Below are 21,620 nucleotides of genomic sequence, written 5' to 3'. Positions count from 1 at the left end.
GAGTGCACGTGTGATAAGAATGGGAGAAGAATGAGCAGCAAATAAAGTGGAAGCAAGAGACAGCAAGAAAGCATGTGGAAGACTGAGGATACAAAGGAAAGACTTTGTCAAGTGTAGTTTGAAACAAAAAGGTCTGGAACCCTAAGACCTACGAACCTGTGCAATGGACTAGAAGGACTGGTGAAGAATTGTGGGCACTTCCAACTACAAGTACACAGGAAAAGGAGTCAAGAAGTGAAGTGATGTATTATTAAAGTTCTTCAAATAGCCTGTGGAAAATGCAGTCTCACACTTTCTCTCTCCCATTTGGGGAGAAGATGAAGGAACGAAGATCCCGTCTGGTCCTGGTTTATTATATCTGAAATGCTACAAGGATGAAGATACTGTACATGCTAACAGCTAACAGTGGTAACCCAAGACAGGGAATAAAACAACAAAGCATGGCACTCTTTCCATGTTTCAGAATTAAAACAAATTTCAGAATCTCAAAATCCTCCATAAAATAGAATTTGTGTTTTCTGCCCATTCCATTTAAAACTATTTTTAATTCTAAAAAATCTGACCCAGAGTGTCCATTGAGTGGATGATATAGTAATGGACAGCAGTGTAAAACCTGAACATAATATATTCCCAGCTGTTACACTGCTGCAGGTCCATTGCTCCTCACATCAGCCCTTGCATGGATGTTCTATGCAGGAGAGACTCTGATGGGTTTGGAGGGCAAAAAAGGGTGGAGCAGGGGGCTACTCTCAAAGACATCAGCCTCTGCTCAGCCTTCAGGTTCACACAGAAATCAAATAAATGGTAAATAAAGCTTGTAGCTCTATTAATCTGAGTCTGCTCCATGTCTGTTGCTGAACAGCCAGAGGAAGAACCCAGCCAATGGCAATAGGATCCTGTCTCTTTACATCTAGAATGATCGGAGTCTCTACTTCAGAATCCATGGACGGTCGCCTTGGATAAGTCTTCCAGAAGTGTTACCCTGATTCAGCCAGAAGCATCGCTGATCAGTGACATGAGTAGGGCCCAACAGGGTGCCATAAAGATGACTGATGGTAGTCCATGTGGGTCTGAGGAATGTGTGAAGTCTTTAGGGAGTGAAAGTCTGGCAACACTGATGCTAAAGCAGTTGAATGGATAGCACATTACCTGCTCTAACTGAGAATTTGCCATTACCCCTTAGTATGGGAAATAAATCATTATAAGGATATTTGTGATGGCGGGTATGAATCCATTATTAATTGTTTGTGTCTGGAGCCTGTGATGACATCTGTGAGCTACACACTCACTCTCTCTGTCCTTCTCACACATGCACACACACACAGAGTCTGTGTTACATACTCATTGTCACTCATCATTTCTTAAAAAGGTATCTTTTGCTGGCTTCAGCTGAATATAGTTTTAGAACAAAATCATCTTAGCCTTCTCTAGTTGGAGACAGCATGACATGCATTTCTGTAGTACTGGATCAAAAGCAAAAGTTGAACTTGAATCTTATTATTACCAGATGTAGTCAGTGATGGAGATGGTGTACTTTTGAAGTTGATGGAAGCAAATCAGAGAATGTAATTTCAATGCAATATTTTTGCAATTTATATGTGGATAAATGTTTTTAAACTTCTAATTAGTGATCCACTGGTTAACCATAAAATGTTAATTCTTAGTCTTTTGTCTCTTCAGCCTTTGTCAAGAGAGTACCACTTTGGCAAGAATTTTGGTTACATAGTAGCCTTTAAACCATTCGGTGAAAAGGAATGGAGAAGAGTTACAGTTACCAATCCTGATATTGGCCGATATGTGCACAAAGATGACTCTCTGCCCCCCTCAACAAAGTTTCAAGTAAAAGTGAAAGCATTTAACAACAAAGGGGATGGACCATTCAGCCTTGTTGCCATCATTTATTCAGCACAAGATGGTGAGTAAAGTTTACATATTAAAATCTACAATAAGGGCCTGATCCAGCACTAACAAAGTAAAGGGGACCAGGATCAGGGGAAGTGAAATTAACTGTAGCAGGATTCAGCAGGAAGTACCTTCAATGAATAGGGTCATTCTTGGCCATCACTCCTGAACTTCTTACTCACGCAAAACTCCCATGAGAGTTTGTCTAAGAGTATGTCTATGCTGTATACAGCTGGGATTGTGCTTCCCAGTGCAGGTAGACTGACAGGTGCCAGCTCTGCTTGTGCTAGCATGCTAAAAATGGCAGTGGGGCCATGGGCAGCGGCTTGAGCTAGTTGCCTAAGTACCTATCCAGTGGGCTGCATGAGATTGTACTTGGGCAGCTAGCCTGAGTCCCTGCCTGCGCCGCAGCCATACTGCTATTTTTAGCATCTAGTTTAAGCAGAGCTAGCGCATGTCTGTCTATCTGCCCTGGGAAGCATACTACTAGCTGCAGTGTAGACATACCCCACATGAAGAACTGTAGGACAGTGCCCATGATGGGCAGAATAGCACTGCATGGTAACTTGTTTTCTGAACTAACAACCTACTGTTACTCACACCTTCTTGTCAACTGTCTGAAATAGGCCACTCTCATTACCACTTCAAAAGTTATTTTTCCTCCCTTGGTATCCTGCTGTGAATTGAATTGTCTCATTAGACTAACCTCACACTTGGTAAGGCAATTCATATCTTTTCATGTATTTATACCTGCTCCTGTATTTTCCACTCCATGCATCTGATGAAGTGGGTTCTAGCCCACGAAAGCTTATGCCCAAATAAATCTATTAGTCTCTAAGGTGCCACAAGGACTCCTCGTTGTTTTAACCCACAAAGAAATTCACATAGCAAATACCCATTCTGAACCTTTGTACAGCTAGTTAAAAACGAATGATTTGGGGAATTGGGAAAAAGAAGCGCCTCCTTCCACATTTGTTGTATCACAATGCCATGTTTCAGACAACAGTCCTGTTTGGGTCATCCTCACCAATGCAGTATGATCGATACAGACACTGAAAGGTGAATTGTTATGTCTTGCTAAGGAAAACTAGAAAATAAGTACTCAAATTAAATTTAAAATCATTCACTTTTAAAAAAAGAAACCACTCTTGCTATCTTGTAATACACAGGTGAGTTTTTAGTGAGAATTACTGTCCAAAACTGTCTAGGACAGTTAGTGGCAAAGGATTTCAGATATTTCAGTTAATAAGATTGATATTCATAATTGAACTAACGGGAGCAAAAATGCTGTTCGTTACACTTTTTACATATGCTTTAGTAGTAGTCAGCTTTATTCTAAAATAAAGTAGGAGTATATTTTTTGCTCGTTAACTGGTGGTGGTAAATCCTATCAGTCTTAATATAACAGCTGTGGTATTTAAGCATACTACTGCAGAGGAATGATTAATTTGGTTAAGTTTTCAAGCCTGTTCAAATTCTAATACTTATTATAAATTAACTCTTCCATGCTCTTTTATTCCAGTTTAGACATTAAAGCAATCAGGTGAATAATTAAATGAAAACCCCTTTGACATTTGACTAAACCTTTTCCTTAATCCTTCCTGGAATTATTTCAAATTCAGCAATCTGCAGGATTTCAGTTAGAAATGTCATTTCCTATGCTGAGTGGAAGAAAGCATTAGAAAAAGGTAAACCTTAGAGCAGAATAATATGGGCAATAATGTATAACAAAAACATTACACTATAATGTCTGCTGCCAGAAATACAAAACAGAACTGTAAAGAATTGCTCAAATTTTTCATGTTGTAGAACAGAATCTGCTTCACCAAAACAGAACTCCAGCTATTGAAATGAGAGCAAAGAGCCAAGAGGTGGGACCAGATAACAAGGCCACATTCTCACACTTCAGACTCCATTCTCATCTCAGTGTACTTCACAGATTTATGCTTGTACCTCCCATTAACACTAATGGGAACTTTGTATACAAATCGTCCACACCGAGAGAGAAACATAGAATAGACCCTTTTGTTTCTTATGTTAATTGAGGGTCCACACTAGCAACACTTAGCTAATGTGATTAATACTGATCCTAGTTATCAGAAAAGTGTACCTTAGGATATCATCTTTAACAGCCGCTGCAGGAAAAGAATGATTATTGTTATAATAGTGTAAATGAATTAATATGTTGCTGATACCCAATTAGCATTTCAGTATCCCTTCATTTCTAAGAACATTGTCCACATCTGACTTGTAAGTTTCCAGGCCTGTTAGTGAAGTGCTAAATGTGTTTCTTCTAGACAAAAAAAACTATTACAAGCAAAAATTAATAATAGGAACATTAAACATGCACCTGCAACTTAATTGAGTTATAGGAACATTAAACATGCACCTGCAAGTTAATTGAGTTGTATATGTAAACTGCCTATATGATAGCAGCAAAATTGTGTTGTTTTCTGAGTTCAGCTATTTAATAGAGCCATCATGCATGTGTGACCAAACACTTTGGGAGCAGCAAGCAGGTGTAGCTCCAGAAAAATCAGAGAAAAGCAAACGAACAGTAGTACTGACTTTTAGAAAATGAAAGAAAAATAATCTTGGTAGTTGCCACCCTATAACTCTAGTCCCAGCAAAATAACTCTGCACCTGCACAGAGAAACACTAAAGGTATGTCTACACTACGGAATAAGGTCGAATTTATAGAAGTCGGTTTTTTAGAAATCGGTTTTATATATTCGAGTGTGTGTGTCCCCACAGAAAATGCTCTAAGTGCATTAAGTGCATTAACTCGGCGGAGTGCTTCAACAGTACCGAGGCTAGAGTCGACTTCCGGAGCATTGCACTGTGGGTAGCGATCTCACAGTTCCCGCAGTCTCCGCTGCCCATTGGAATTCTGGGTTGAGATCCCAATGCCTGATGGGGCTAAAACATTGTCGCGGGTGGTTCTGGGTACATATCATCAGGCCCCCCTTCCCTCCCTCCCTCCGTGAAAGCAAGGGCAGACAATCATTTCGCGCCTGTTTTCCTGAGTTACTTGTGCAGACGCCATACCACGGCAAGCATGGAGCCCGCTCAGGTAACCGTCACCGTATATCTCCTGGGTGCTGGCAGACGCGGTATGGCATCGCTACACAGTAGCAGCAACCCATTGCCTTCTGGCAGCAGACGGTGCAGTACGACTGGTAGCCGTCCTCATCGTGTCCGAGGTGCTCCTGGCCATGTCAGCTGGGAGCGCCTGGGCAGACATGGGCGCAGGGACTAAATTTGGAGTGACTTGACCAGGTCATTCTCTTTAGTCCTGCAGTCAGTCCTATTGAACCGTCTTATGGTGAGCAGGCAGGCGATACGTATTGCCAGCAGTCGTACTGTACCATCTTCTGCCGGGCAGGCAAGAGATGAGGATGGCTAGCAGTCGTACTGCACCATCTTCTGCTGAGCAGCCATGAGATGTGGATGGCATGCAGTCCTTCTGCACCATCTGCTGCCAGCCAAAGATGTAAAAGATAGATGGAGTGGATCAAAACAAGAAATAGACCAGATTTGTTTTGTACTCATTTGCCTCCTCCCCTGTCTAGGGGACTCATTCCTCTAGGTCACATGCAGTCACTCACAGAGAAGGTGCAGCGAGGTAAATCTAGCCATGTATCAATCAGAGGCCAGGCTAACCTCCTTGTTCCAATAAGAACAATAACTTAGGTGCACCATTTCTTATTGGAACTCTCCGAGAAGTCCTGCCTGAAATACTCCTTGATGTAAAGCCACCCCCTTTGTTGATTTTAGCTCCCTGAAGCCAACCCTGTAAGCCGTGTCGTCAGTTGCCCCTCCCTCCATCAGAGCAACGGCAGACAATCGTTCCGCGCCTTTTTTCTGTGCGGACGCCATACCAAGGCAAGCATGGAGGCCGCTCAGCTCACTTTGGCAATTAGGAGCACATTAAACACCACACGCATTATCCAGCAGTATATGCAGTACCAGAACCTGGCAAAGCGATACCGGGCGAGGAGGCGACATCAGCGCGGTCACGTGAGTGATCAGAACATGGACAGAGATTTCTCTGAAAGCATGGGCCCTGCCAATGCATGCATCATGGTGCTAATGGGGCAGGTTCATGCTGTGGAACGCCGATTCTGGGCTCGGGAAACAAGCACAGACTGGTGGGACCGCATAGTGTTGCAGGTCTGGGACGATTCCCAGTGGCTGCGAAACTTTCGCATGTGTAAGGGCACTTTCATGGAACTTTGTGACTTGCTTTCCCCTGCCCTGAGGCGCATGAATACCAAGATGAGAGCAGCCCTCACAGTTGAGAAGCAAGTGGCGATAGCCCTGTGGAAGCTTGCAACGCCAGACAGCTACCGGTCAGTTGGGAATCAATTTGGAGTGGGCAAATCTACTGTTGATGCAAGTAGACCACACAATCAAAGATCTACTGATATCAAGGGTAGTGACCCTGGGAAATGTGCAGGTCATAGTGGATGGCTTTGCTGCAATGGGATTCCCTAACTGTGGTGGGGCCATAGATGGAACTCATATCCCTATCTTGGCACCGGAGCACCAAGCCGCCGCGTACATAAACCGCAAGGGGTACTTTTCAATAGTGCTGCAAGCTCTGGTGGATCACAAGGGACGTTTCACCAACATCAGCGTGGGATGGCCAGGAAAGGTACATGACGCTCGCATCTTCAGGAACTCTGGTCTGTTTCAAAAGTTGCAGGAAGGGACTTTATTCCCAGACCACAAAATAACTGTTATCATAGAATCATAGAATATCAGGGTTGGAAGGGACCCCTGAAGGTCATCTAGTCCAACCCCCTGCTCGAAGCAGGACCAATTCCCAGTTAAATCATCCCAGCCAGGGCTTTGTCAAGCCTGACCTTAAAAACCTCTAAGGAAGGAGATTCTACCACCTCCCTAGGTAACGCATTCCAGTGTTTCACCACCCTCTTAGTGAAAAAGTTTTTCCTAATATCCAATCTAAACCTCCCCCACTGCAACTTGAGACCATTACTCCTCGTTCTGTCATCTGCTACCATTGAGAACAGTCTAGAGCCATCCTCTTTGGAACCCCCTTTCAGGTAGTTGAAAGCAGCTATCAAATCCCCCCTCATTCTTCTCTTCTGCAGACTAAACAATCCCAGCTCCCTCAGCCTCTCCTCATAAGTCATGTGTTCTAGACCCCTAATCATTTTTGTTGCCCTTCGCTGGACTCTCTCCAATTTATCCACATCCTTCTTGTAGTGTGGGGCCCAAAACTGGACACAGTACTCCAGATGAGGCCTCACCAATGTCGAATAGAGGGGAACGATCACGTCCCTCGATCTGCTCGCTATGCCCCTACTTATACATCCCAAAATGCCATTGGCCTTCTTGGCAACAAGGGCACACTGCTGACTCATATCCAGCTTCTCGTCCACTGTCACCCCTAGGTCCTTTTCCGCAGAACTGCTGCCTAGCCATTCGGTCCCTAGTCTGTAGCGGTGCATTGGATTCTTCCATCCTAAGTGCAGGACCCTGCACTTATCCTTATTGAACCTCATCAGATTTCTTTTGGCCCAATCCTCCAATTTGTCTAGGTCCTTCTGTATCCTATTCCTCCCCTCCAGCGTATCTACCACTCCTCCCAGTTTAGTATCATCCGCAAATTTGCTGAGAGTGCAATCCACACCATCCTCCAGATCATTTATGAAGATATTGAACAAAACCGGCCCCAGGACCGACCCTTGGGGCACTCCACTTGATACCGGCTGCCAACTAGACATGGAGCCATTGATCACTACCCGTTGAGCCCGACAATCTAGCCAGCTTTCTACCCACCTTATAGTGCATTCATGTTGGGGGTGTTGAAATGCCTATATGTATCCTTGGGGACCCAGCCTACCCCTTAATGCCATGGCTCATGAAGCCGTACACAGGCAGCCTGGACAGTAGTCAGGAGCTGTTCAACTACAGGCTGAGCAAGTGCAGAATGGTGGTAGAATGTGCATTTGGACGTTTAAAGGCGCGCTGGCGCAGTTTACTGACTCGCTTAGACCTCAGCGAAACCAATATTCCCACTGTTATTACTTCTTGCTGTGAGCTCCACAATATCTGTGAGAGTAAGAGGGAGATGTTCATGGCGGGGTGGGAGGTTGAGGCAAATCGCCTGGCTGCTGGTTACGCGCAGCCAGACACCAGGGCGGTTAGAAGAGCACAGGAGGGCACGGTACACATCAGAGAAGCTTTGAAAACCAGTTTCATGACTGGCCAGGCTACGGTGTGAAAGTTCTGTTTGTTTCTCCTTGATGAAACCCCCCGCCTCTTGGTTCACTCTACTTCCCTGTAAGCTAACCACCCTCCCCTCCTCCCTTCGATCACCGCTTGCAGAGGCAATAAAGTCATTGTTGCTTCAATATCTTCATTGTTGTTCAATATCTTTACTTATTCATCACACAAATAGGGGGATGACTACCAAGGTAGCCCAGAGGGGTGGTGGAAGAGGGAAGGAAAATGCCACACAGCACTTTAAAAGTTTACAACTTTAAAATTTATTGAATGCCAGCCTTCTTTTTTTTGGGCAATCCTCTCTGGTGGAGTGGCTGGTTGGCCGGTGGCCCCCCCACCGCATTCTTGGGCGTCTGGGTGTGGAGGCTATGGAACTTGGGGAGGAGGGCGGTTGGTTACACAGGGGCTGTAGTGGCAGTCTGTGCTCCAGCTGCCTTTGCTGCAGCTCAACCATACACTGGAGCATACTGGTTTGGTCCTCCAGCAGCCTCAGCATTGAATCCTGCCTCCTCTCATCACGCTGCCGCCGCATTTGAGCTTCAGCCCTGTCTTCAGCCCGCCACTTACTCTCTTCAGCCCGCCACCTCTCCTCCCAGTCATTTTGTGCTTTCCTGCACTCTGACATTATTTGCCTCCACGCATTCATCTGTGCTCTGTCAGTGTGGGAGGACAGCATGAGCTCAGAGAACATTTCATCTCAAGTGCGTTTTTTTTTCTTTCTAATCTTCACTAGCCTCTGGGAAGGAGAAGATCCTGTGATCATTGAAACACATGCAGCTGGTGGAGAAAAAAAAAGGGACAGCGGTATTTAAAAAGACACATTTTATAAAACAGTGGCTACACTCTTTCAGGGTAAACCTTGCTGTTAACATTACATACATAGCACATGTGCTTTCGTTACTAGGTCGCATTTTGCCTCCCCCCACCGCGTGGCTACCCCCTCAACCCTCCCCACTCCCTGTGGCTAACAGCGGGGAACATTTCTGTTTAGCCACAGGCAAACAGCCCAGCAGGAATGGGCTCCTCTGAGTGTCCCCTGAAGAAAAGCACTCTATTTCAACCAGGTGTCCATGAATTATATATCACTCTCCTGAGGATAACACAGAGAGATAAAGAACGGATGTTGTTTGAACGCCAGCAAACAAACACTGCAATGCTTTGTTGTACAATGATTCCTGAGTACGTGTTACTGGCCTGGAGTGGTAAAGTGTCCTACCATGAAGGAGGCAATAAGGCTGCCCTCCCCAGAAACCTTTTGCAAAGGCTTTGGGAGTACATCCAGGAGAACCGTGAATGCCAGGGCAAAGTAATCCTTTCATAAACCATGTATAGTATTTTAAAAGGTACACTCACCGGAGGTCCCTTCTCCGCCTGCTGGGTCCAGGAGGCAGCCTTGGGTGGGTTCGGGGGGTACTGGCTCCAGGTCCAGGGTGAGAAACAGTTCCTGGCTGTCGGGAAAACCGGTTTCTCCGCTTGCTTTCTGTGAGCTATCTACAACCTCATCATCATCATCATCTTCTTCGTCCCCAAAACCTGCTTCCGTATTGCCTCCATCTCCATTGAAGGAGTCAAACAACACGGCTGGGGTAGTGGTGGCTGAACCCCCTAAAATGGCATGCAGCTCATCATAGAAGCGGCATGTTTGGGGCTCTGACCCGGAGCGGCCGTTCGCCTCTCTTGTTTTCTGGTAGGCTTGCCTCAGCTCCTTCAGTTTCACGCGGCATTGCTTCGGGTCCCTGTTATGGCCTCTGTCCTTCATGCCCTGGGAGATTTTGACAAAGGTTTTGGCATTTCGAAAACTGGAACGGAGTTCTGATAGCACGGATTCCTCTCCCCATACAGCGATCAGATCCCGTACCTCCCGTTCGGTCCATGCTGGAGCTCTTTTGTGATTCTGGGACTCCATCATGGTCACCTGTGCTGATGAGGTCTGCATGGTCACCTGCAGCTTGCCACGCTGGCCAAACAGGAAATGAGATTCAAAAGTTCGCGGTTCTTTTCCTGTCTACCTGCCCAGTGCATCTGAGTTGAGGGTGCTGTCCAGAGCGGCCACAATGGAGCACTCTGGGATAGCTCCCGGAGGCCAATACCGTCGAATTGTGTCCACAGTACCCCAAATTCGAGCCGGCAAGGCCAATTTAAGCGCTAATCCACTTGTCGGGGTGGAGTAAGGAAATCGATTTTAAGAGCCCTTTAAGTCGAAATAAAGGGCTTCATCGTGTGGATGGGTGCAGGTTTACATCGATTTAATGCTGCTAAATTCGACCTAAAGTCCTAGTGTAGACCAGGGCTAAGTTTTCAAGGTCAAATTATACCCATTGCAGCCACTAAAGGGGCTGAGGTTACAAAGAAACTCCTTCCTTCCCTAGAGCACCAGGACAGAAGGGACCCAAACTTGCGCTGAGGGTGTCAGGGAGCTTCAAACATTGTCTACAACATTAGCTGCCCCAAAGGAGAATGCATCTGTGCACAGCCATGTCCCTGTCCACGCAGCACATCAATAAGCAGGGACTGCAGTGTAACCCAGCATACACCTTTCCAATAGGTGTAGCAAGAGGCAGTGCATACCATGTGTTCCTGAGATCCCTGTAGGCATTTGGACTTGTATAGTTGTGAAGATTCCCTGTAGCTCTACCCTACACAGAGCCATATGGAGTTTACCCTCTCACTGCCCTGACAGCACCTAATTCCACAAAGTTTCCTTTATAGAATAACTGAACTATGAGCGATAAGCAGAATGTTTTTGGTAAAGAATACATCTTGTGAGGCAAACTGAATTGCTTTTTTTTATTGGTAGAATTACAGAATTGGAAAATGACAAATGGAGTGGATGTCGTGTATTTGAACTGTAATGTGAAAATGGAGTGTCTGCAAAAAAATTAGAGTGTAAATACCAAATAAGAAGCAAAATTAGTATTATTGAAGGGGCCATAAATAAGCTTAAGAGGATGAAATATGAAAGGTAACATTTAGATTGTCTCATGAAGATAATCACCCTGACAGTAAGAACTATTTGGCCCAAGGGAAATGATGGAAGCCCTGTGACTTGGGCATTTAAATCTTGGGCATTGGACAAAGCACTACTAAATGGTAGAACGGGAAGCAATCTTGCATTGGCATGGAGATGGACAAGATAACCTGGTCTTTTCCATCTCTAATGTCTGCACAGCTATGATTCAGCAAATGAAAAGGTTACAGACAGTTAAGGGAACTTATCGAATGTGTTGCTAGAGATTGCAAAGCTACATAATCATGATCTGTACGTTCATTGCTACTGAGTTATGTGTTTTATCATAAAGCTATATATATGTCTAATTATAATCCTAGACATCTTTATTCATTTTAGTGCACTACTTTTATTCTGTGCTTCCATGTGTTTCATGCAAACATGTATGTAATGAAATTGCATTAGCACTAGTCACACTTAGTACTAAAACTTTAGATTGTGGTCTTTGTGCTTACTTAAATGTTTGTAGTTGAGAAAATAGCCGTAGTATCAGTGCATTTTTTTTAAAAAGTTATAAATTTCAATTATTAACTATTATTGAAAGACAATTAAGAAGAGTAACTTTGCACATAAGATTATTTTGTTACCTTAGATACTTCTTATAAGAAATGTAACTGATTTTTTTTTTCTGAATAGTGGCTGTTTTGATACATAGTTGACTTGATGCCCAGTTGGCAGATTAAATGTATGAAAGCTTTCCTGTGCTGAGGCAGCAGTGGCTGTCTGTTGCAACTTGTTTCAAAAGACCCATAAAAGAGGAACTGATCTTAGCTTGAAAAATTGAATCTTTCATAGATTATGTGGCCTGTTTATGCATTTTTACATTCATTAACTCCTTTTAAATGCAAGCAATAGAGTGAAATTGGCAGCTTCTTCTAACTAAACTAGCACCTATTGTTTTAGGCACTACAAGTTAATTTTTAAATAAAAAAAACTTTTCACATTAAAATGGTCTGAATTGTGCATTTGGCAATGCAAGGTCAGATTTTTAAAGTTAAGCACACATAAACATTTGCATGTGTCCAATTTACATGCACAAATACCTGATATGAATGCACCTGTGTGGTCAGTTAGACACACAACTAGCCCACTGCATCATAATTATCTGACTTGCATGCACATAATGTATGTTATATCTGCATGCATAAGAAGCAAATAAATATTTGCATGCAATTGACTTTGAAAATGTAGCCTACAGTTTTTAATATGAGAAGCACTATACAAGCTAAGTAAAAGATCACTGATTTTTTGGTTCTGTTTTTATTTGAGCCTATTTTTAGTTTATTAAACTTTCACTTTGGAACCTGCTAAAGCTAATAAATAATTAATATGGGCCTAATCCTGAGATCCTTACTCCACTTTTTCTCAGTCCTGTCTCAAACAAATACCCAGTGAAATTAGAGTTTACCTAAGTAAGAGCTAAGTAAAACAGGTTAAAGACCTCAGGACTTGGCCTTTTGAAAATGAGAAAATAATATGAAATATTACAATGAGAAAAGACCATGCAAGTAAATATAACAATGCACTTGATGGGATTGAATGTTTTCCATTTCCAGCTCCAAGTGAAAGGCCTAGAAATGTGAATGTAAAAGTCTTATCGTCTTCTGAAATCTCCGTTTCCTGGGAGCATGTTTTTGAGCAATCTGTTGAAGGATATCAGGTGAGCTCAGCAGTGACACTTATAAATATCTTCACATTCATTGAAACACAGTAATTGATTATGCACGGGCAATACACACTGTCACATTTAGCTCTTAATGCTCAGCATTAATTGATGTTTGCTGTACAAATTTGATTCTCTACCTATTAGATGTTTCATATAACATATAATTTTTTGATATTAAAATACAAGACTTTTGGTCAGATTCCCCTACTTGTGTAAGTTGAGATAGTTCCATAGAAATCTTCAGAACTCCATAGAAGAACTTTGCCAGTTTACACCAGTAAAGGATCTGGCCCATAAATGTCTCAAAATGTGTTCAGAATAAGTTTTGTGTGCAAATATTTGCTGTACACTGTAATGTCTTTGTCAGTGCAGAAACAGACTTGTAAGTAACGAATGGCCCCGAGAATTTATAGTACCTTGGAAACAGATGCTGCAGCCTGTATATAGTCAGTAGAAGATGCAGAATCCTGTGATTTTAATGTGCAGGGTGGAACGGGATTTGAGGGAGTCTGTCTGCATCTTCTGCTTGCCATCCAGCATTGGTGCACCCTAGCAAGAAGGAATGATTTGGGAACAGGGTAGGGCCACTGGGTCCACAACAACTCAAATCTACCAGCAAAACCTTTTCTTACTCTCCTGCAAAAAACAGGCACAACAGCTAGAGAGCTGTTTAGATGCAGAAGTGGTCATGGAGCAGCCCAGCAGAGAGTGGGTTTCTTCCTGCACATACACAGTAGCTGCTGGAGAACTCTGCTGCATACAGTCTGTTTACTTCAGCTGTGCTCTGAGAAAAGGATTTGGGTCTTACTAAGTTAATGACTTGCTTTGCAATTTTAATTGTCCGATGTATGATATTTACCTACATGCTGCAAAAAGAGCATGTGCAAATGCAGAATCAAGCCTCATAGAAGGTGTCAATTAGAGGTGTCCGTTGCCCTGTGAATCCCAGTGGGGTGTTAATTCCAAGATCCACTGCTCTGGGGGCGGGCTCATCAACATCACCTCAGCAGAGGATTCTGTGTGTGTCCCAGCCTACCTACCCAAGCAGATGTACATCAGCTGTTGGGGGGAATATGGGTGGCCCCCCCTGCTGCTCATGATGGGAGAAGGAGGTATCATCCTACGGGGGAGGGGAGGAGGAACCTTTTCACTGCCAGTGAAGGGTAGTGGTGGAGCTACGGCATGGGGGCAGGATCACAGGACAGAGCTACAGGGAGGTCTCTGTCCTGAATTGTCTTAATCCAGGCCTGGAAGAAGGCTAATTTGATCAAAGTAAAGTTGTTTAAAAACTGGAGTGCATACTCTCGGATTTTATTTATTTATTTATTTATTTATTTGCCTTATTGTCCATTTCTAATACAATTTCTAAAAATCCCTAGTTAAATCAGAATACTTTCTCCTTTTCATTTTAATCCTTCACATTCCCTGAAAAATGCTCTCTAAAAGACCTAACTGGCACCATGTATTCAGGAGCCGAAGAGTTGGGGATACTGAGAGAAAAGTAAAAAGAAAAGGAGGACTTGTGGCACCTTAGAGACTAACCAATTTATTTGAGCATAAGCTTTCGTGATCTACAGTTCACTTCACCAGCTGCAACGCAGCATCACGAAAGCTTATGCTCAGATAAATTGGTTAGTCTCTAAGGTGCCACAAGTACTCCTTTTGTTTTTGCGAATACAGACTAACACGGCTGTTACTCTGAAACCTGAGAGAAAAGTAGTTGAAGGCATTTTACCTGTGATACTAGCCTTTTCACACCAGGAGGAGTCAGGTTTTCTTGACACTAATGCAAGCTCTCATGACTACTGCACTAGCAGTGATGAGTGTGAACTGATAAATTTTGCCATTACTCAGCTCAGACCTAAATGAAAGCTAAAATATGAACTACCTCCCTCCATACAGAGAATGCAAGATTTATGAGTTCTTGTCATCTAATCTTGAAAAAAAAGCTGCTCAGTACATACAGTTCTAGTGGGTATTTATATTTCCTGCTTCTTACATGTAGTAAATGTATTGTTTGGCTTTTATTATACGGGTTTATGGTTATGAAACTGTTTTGTGGGTTTTTTTTTTAACTAGGCACTAAGTCTCCTTGCTAATATCAATAAAGTATATTAAATGAGTAAAATAAAATAGGATTTTGTAGCTTTAGTCATATTTCTTGGAAACGACATAGATAAATATGAAAGATTTGGTTGCAAATTCCATGATTCTAGTACTTAAGCTTTATTGCTGCTTTATTTTGTAGCATGCTTGTGTTGTGCAACTGGCCACCATAAAATATTTGTTCTGTTATTATAAAGAATATTTCTATACTCTTTTTCATGTCAAACCCAGACAAGGATTATATAGGACTTCTTTCTTGATAGTTGTAAAAATCTCTCTCCCATGCTTACAAAGGGTTAGGTTTTCTGCTGTGCAGTATCATCTGGGCACACCAGAGGCACGGGACCACAAGGGTGTTTCCCTGAACCTAAGGATTTGCAGGCTGTGCTCATCTATAATGGAATGCAATGGCCCCCCACTGGGCCAGAGATTATCAGACAACCCCCTCCTCAGTCTGGGCTCAACCCTTCCAGTGAGAGCTGGAGTTGTGTTGGCACAAAACTGGCAGTGCCCACTGAGGAGTCCCTCACCCTGGGGATTCCAACTTGGATAGATCTAGGACACCACAAAAAAGAAGGAACTGAGCCCAGGAATTTGACCCAAAATCTTTTAATCATAGAGTCGTAGAATATCAGGGTTGGAAGGGACCTCAGGAGGTCATCTAGTCCAATCCCCTGCTCAAAGCAGGACCGATCCCCAATTAAATCATCCCAGCCAGGGCTTTGTCAAGCTTGACCTTAAAAACTTCTAAGGAAGGAGATTCCACCACCTCCCTAGGTAACGCATTCCAGTGTTTCACCCCCTCCTAGTGAAAAAGTTTTTCCTAATATCCAACCTAAATCTCCCCCACTGCAACTTGAGACCATTACTCCTTGTTCTGTCATCTGCTACCACTGAGAACAATCTAGAGCCATCCTCTTTGGAACCCCCTTTCAGGTAGTTGAAAGCAGCTATCAAATCCCCACTCATTCTTCTCTTCTGTAGACTAAACATCCCCAGTTCCCTCAGCCTCTCTCATAACTCATGTGTTCCAGTCCCCTAATCATTTTGTTGCCCTCCGCTGGACTCTTTCCAATTTTTCCACATCCTTCTTGTAGTGTGGGGCCCAAAACTGGACACAGTACTCCAGATGAGGCCTCACCAGTGTTGAATAGAGGGGAATGATCACGTCCCTCGATCTGCTGGCAATGCCCCTACATATACATCCCAAAATGCCATGGGCCTTCTTGGCAACAACGGCACACTGTTGACTCATACCCAGCTTCTCGTCCACTGTAACCCGTAGGTCCTTTTCTGCAGAACTGCTGCCAAGCCATTCGGTCCCTAGTCTGTAGCGGTGCATGGGATTCTTCCGTCCTAAGTGCAGGACTCTGCACTTGTCCTTGTTGAACCTCATCAGATTTCTTTTGGCCCAATCCTCCAATTTGTCTAGGTCCCTCTGTATCCTATCCCTACCCTCCAGCGTATCTACCTCTCCTCCCAGTTTAGTGTCATCTGCAAACTTGCTGATGGTACAATCCACACCATCCTCCAGATCATTTATGAAGATATTGAACAAAACCGGCCCCAGGACCGACCCTTGGGGCACTCCACTTGATACCGGCTGCCAAAAATGAAAAAATTCAGTTTGTGATGCAAATTTAATGAACAGACTGGGCTACTGAACAAGCTGGTGGCAATGAAGGATGTAATTTTGCATATTACTTTAATTGAACCAGAGTACAGAATGACCAGGGAAGAGGAAAAAGAGTAGCAATCAAGTGCTCCATAGACATTTAAAGTATTTGAAGTATACAGGAGACCCACGGATTTTGTAAAGGGGGCAGTATTAGTGTCTCAGCACTCAAGGGAATAATTCATGGTTTCCAGAAATAATTATCATGACCCAAATATATAGTCATGTTTGTATCCTAAGTAGATAGGTAGAGAAAAGCTGTACAGCCGTCTGAGTTTAATACATACAAATCACATTGTCACCGTAGTTAAATCTAAGTCATTTGAACCAAGATTCAATGTATTTGGGATTTAGGTTAATTTAATTTTTAAATTATCTTATTCCTGCAAGGGATTTGATCCGCATCTCGGTGGAGTGGCTTAAAGTTTCATTCCTTTTTCTCGCTCAACTTGTTTAACATCTCTATATTACTTATTTTATTATACACTAGTTGTACAGAATGTAGATGAATTGGAGGAATATAGAAAGTTTCTCCCAGGTGAGAGGGATTCAAGGAGTTTGGGCAGCTGTCCAGTGATCAACAAAAGCCTTAGTGTGTTCACCATCCCTAGCTAAAACATGCACTTAACAAATCAGATTATACCAAAAAACGAGCCCCTGGCAGTCACTGTACAGGTTTGCGTTGCATGGCAGCATCACCACCACAATTATCATTAATTAGACCATAAGTAACAGACATTTGACCACCTACTACATCACAGATGTCACTTTGCTGCAGACTCAGGCCCATTTGGAACTTCATGGCAGAAATGGAGATAGTGCTTAGATCCACTTGTTCCAATTGCACAGGCCCCAACCACTTAAGCCAAAGGAGAAGTACCTCAAGCTGTTAATAGCATAGGGCACACAGTTGAGGAGTTGTGGTTCTATCCAGTAGAAGGTAGAGGCACATATACAACACTTCATTGCAGTATTATGGAATAAAAATACTATGCTGAGACGAAGTAACTATTTAGAAAGATACGCAATTATCTATACCAGAGAGAATCTCTGAGAGATGCATATTGTTTCTCCACATTGTAATAATACCTCAGTAAGGAAAAGCCTGGATATTTAAAAGATTGACATAGAAGTAATTTTAGTTCATATTTTAATAAAATAAGACAGTGATTCAGTCTTGTCATTTTAAAGCATAAACATGAACATTTGCTCTCCAGTATTTAAGCACCGCATAAATCTCTGTTTTTTCTGTAGAAGCATGGAAATATGCAAATATCTTGGTGCCCTTTGCAAGGGATTCCTACGCCAAGAGCTCTGGGCATTGTCTAGGTAGAGTGCTGAAGTGACCTGGGTCTGAGTTGGGTTAGGCTTCCAGTTTCTCCCAAATTCTCAGCCCCCCTTTTCATTGCTCAGTTCACAACACATGCTTCTCAAACAGGATAATCATAAAACTGACGTTTCCTAAGCTTAAGCTAATGCTGTTCTGTCAAATATCCAGCAAATGTGACCAGCAACCATCATCACTAACCCCAACCTTTCATAGACTTCAGTTCTTGCCTCCAAAGAACAGGGAGCCTCATTGGGCCCAGTCAGTGAAACTGTTCTAGAAATGTCACGCATAGATCTCCCAGATGGCGGGACACAACATTTCCTCCAAGTCCTGATTTAGTTCCCAAAAGAATGTATTAACATTGTGTGTGTATTTCATCCTAAATATATTTCAAGAAATGCTTAGTGGTGGCTGCTACTGGACTAAATTTCCAAAACACTCTGCAGCATGTACATTTCTATAATTGGAAAAATACATGTGCTTGCATGCTGTAAACCATGTTTAAAGTGGGAGCCAATTTGGTCAGCATATGCATATGCAATTATATCTACATTGTGAAAGAGTTGGTGGAGCCACGATGGTAATCGTATGTTTATAATGATCATAGTATGGACAGCTTGTATTATTACTATTGACGGGTAAACTTATATAAACATTGACAATGCACTTTGATGAGTAAATTAAATTAGGAAAGCCTCAGTTCAATTATTTTGGCTGCTAAAATGCCCCGCTATGCATTTGAATTAGAAGGGAAGCCATTCTTCTGTCTCACCACTCGTTCAGATACAGTGCATACCTGGGGGTAGAAGAAAGTTATAGCTTTATTAAACGGTTTAACTTAAACACTTAAGAAAAACATCAATCCTTGTCAAACAGCAAGTTGTACCATTATTTGTGAGTGGGAGAGTTGCTGCAGTAGGAGCTGGAGAAACAAGCCAACGCAACCTCTCCCAACACATTTTTGGAGTCTCCTTAAAGTGAAATATCTAGGAAACAAAACTAATGCCAGCTGAAAAGAAGACTAAGCCTGACAGCAAAATAGAGGTGCTTATATTATCAGAACATGCTATATCAGTTCTCTTTGAGGCCTTCTAGATTATAAAGCCAGAAAGGATGATTGTGGCCTGGTCTGCCATCCTGTATAACACAGGCCATGAGACTTCCCAGAATTAATTCCTGTTTGAACCAGAGCACAGCATTTAGAAAAACTTCCTATCTTGATTTAAAAATTTCCAGGAATGCAAAATGCACCACAACCTTTGGTAAGTTGTTCCAGTGATTAAGTACCCTCACTATTAAAAATGTGCACCTCTTTTTTGTCATTTGAATTTGTCTAGCTTCAACTTCCAGCCATTGGATCTAGTTATACCTTTGTCTGCTAGACTGAAGAACCTCCAAGGAAAGGTTTACCTAAAGGATGAAATAGGTTAATGTTATTACTAAACTATTTCTTAAAGGAAGGCTTAAAAGGGTTCTTTTGTAGTATCCTCTAAAATAATTAACAAGGAAGGTGGGAGCAGAGCAAAATTGCACAGACTAAAAGTACTTCAAAAACAAAATGCTATGGACCTCATCCTCCACAGCTTGTGCCTTGTATCATTGCTTACACCTGTGCAAACTGTTCTACCAGTTGATACTGATAATGTTTTACTCTCACCTGTGAATGATTCTACAAGGCAGTGGTGAATCAGACTCTATGTAGTATCACCAAAAATCATTTCATAGTGGCCAGGATTTGTAATAAGTGGGTACCTTATATTTCCTTCCTAAATATGTGTTTTGGTGCTTAAATAAATGACCTCCTAAGTGCAGAGGGAGCTGTTGGGTGGTCAGCACTTTAGAAAATCATGTCAACTTATTTAGTTGCCTACTTATGGACTCAGGAGGCTAGTCATAGGCATCCATTTTTGAAAATCACAGATAATGTATCTTTAATAGAGTTGTCCTGGCTATTTTGTGTGGATATGTATGAGACAAAAACAAGGTAGGATGTTTTTTAAAAGTACTATTGATAACATAGCTAACCAAAACTTATTTTTGCCCGCAAATAGCCTCAAGGAATGCATACAAAGAATAGGGAATGAAAGGGGGAGCATCCACTGAAGGGGCACTAAAGAAACCATCATAGGTAGGAATCCACAGAGGTGGAGAACCAGGAGAAGGCAGTATCTTGCAAGCTTAATGAGGATAGGGTGTTAAGTAGGAGAGGATGATTGACAGAATCAAAGAAGCTGGTAGGTCAAGGAGAATGAAGATGAAATAGAGGCCCTGAGATGAAGAGGCTATTAGAGTAATTGGGAAGATGTGAGTGTTTGCATATGTGTCCGAATTCTACTGAGAATGGTTTTAGTAGAGTGGAAATATTGGAAGGGATCCAAGACACAGTTCAAGGAGAGGACGTGAGTGCATTGGTTTTAGACTGCACATTCAATGAGTTTACAGGTAAAAAGGAGAGGAAAGAGATTGGGTGGAAGAGGATATAAATCCTGTTCACTTTCTAATAAAAATGTCTGTCAACCCGGTGATGACCCAGTATTAAAGCCATGAGTTGCCCCCTGACATCGGCATTAATGGACTGGTCTGAATATATTTCTCAAATGTGTAATTTAAGTGGATATAAAAAAAGAGGGCAGAGGAGAATTTTAAGGGGAAGGAGAAGAGGAAAATAGGGAACCTATACAATGTAGGTTGTGGAGTGCTTTTCAGTGTTTTCCCCATGGTCTTATGTGGTTTAATAGTGATTAATGGTATTGGGGCGGGGAGGGTGAAATAAAAGATAATAATGCACAATATATTTAAAGAGAGGGGAATTATAACAATTTATAAACACTCATAAAACATTAAATACTATAGAAAAGTCACTGTTAAATATTAAGTTTAAAAACACACAAAACATTTCACACTTCTTCTTTAGTCTAACCATTAAGCTTCATTACTTAGCTAAAACACCTCCTAAAAGACAAGAGCAGGTAAGTTCTGATAACAAGTCAGTTTATTAAGTATGTGATAGTGCTTTGATGTCTAAATTCAATGCATGTTCAGTCTGTTAAACACAGTTCCCAGAGGAATGAGCAGGAAATGGATATCAGGTTGGGTGTTGTAGATCCCTTTTGTTTGTTATACCTTGTTATTGTGCTGTCAGACTGCTTTGTCAGTTGCTCATTATAACCTTTAAATCATGGAAACAAAAATACTGGCTGAATGTGATAAAAATTATAGTGGATAATAAATTTTAGTAAAAGTGTTTTGAGCAGCATCTTTTATAAAGAAAGAGGGGTCTGTCCAGCTTGGGCTGGATAGGGCATACTGTATATAGGGAATGAGAGCAGAAGAAACATATGAATTAGTTGTTTTTGCAGGGATTGTATTAACTAGAATGCCATGAAGTAGGAAGTGGAGTGTCCTGTACAACTTAGTCAAAGGTATCTTTGCATTAGAGAGTACATTGTGACCTAGAAAATGACATTACAGTTGAACGTAAAATTTTTGAGTATAAAAGAGCAACGGCAAGAAAGCCCTGTTCTAATAAGGCCCAATCCTGCACCCAATTAAGTCTATCACAAAATTCCCATTGGCTTAATTGTGTACAAATCAGGTTCGTTAGTGCAAAAGTTTCCACATCAAATCTGAAGTGTTTTCTGTTTCTTGATAGGATCCTATCGCTTGGATTAATATAAGG

General features: G+C 42.3%; 1 protein-coding gene across 1 annotated transcript in view; it reads left to right on the top strand.

Moving 5' to 3' along the window:
- Positions 1-21,620, top strand: part of CNTN1 (contactin 1) — a 200,243-nt gene that overhangs the window by 127,932 nt on the left and 50,691 nt on the right. Inside the window, 2 exon segments of the mRNA XM_077807776.1 lie at positions 1,681-1,915; positions 12,721-12,824. Of these exon segments, the coding sequence (XP_077663902.1) occupies positions 1,681-1,915; positions 12,721-12,824 (339 nt within the window).

The sequence above is a fragment of the Eretmochelys imbricata genome, chromosome 1, assembly GCF_965152235.1.
Source record: "Eretmochelys imbricata isolate rEreImb1 chromosome 1, rEreImb1.hap1, whole genome shotgun sequence".
NCBI classification, from domain to species: Eukaryota; Metazoa; Chordata; order Testudines; family Cheloniidae; genus Eretmochelys; species Eretmochelys imbricata.
This window is presented reverse-complemented; position numbering and strand designations above follow the sequence as displayed.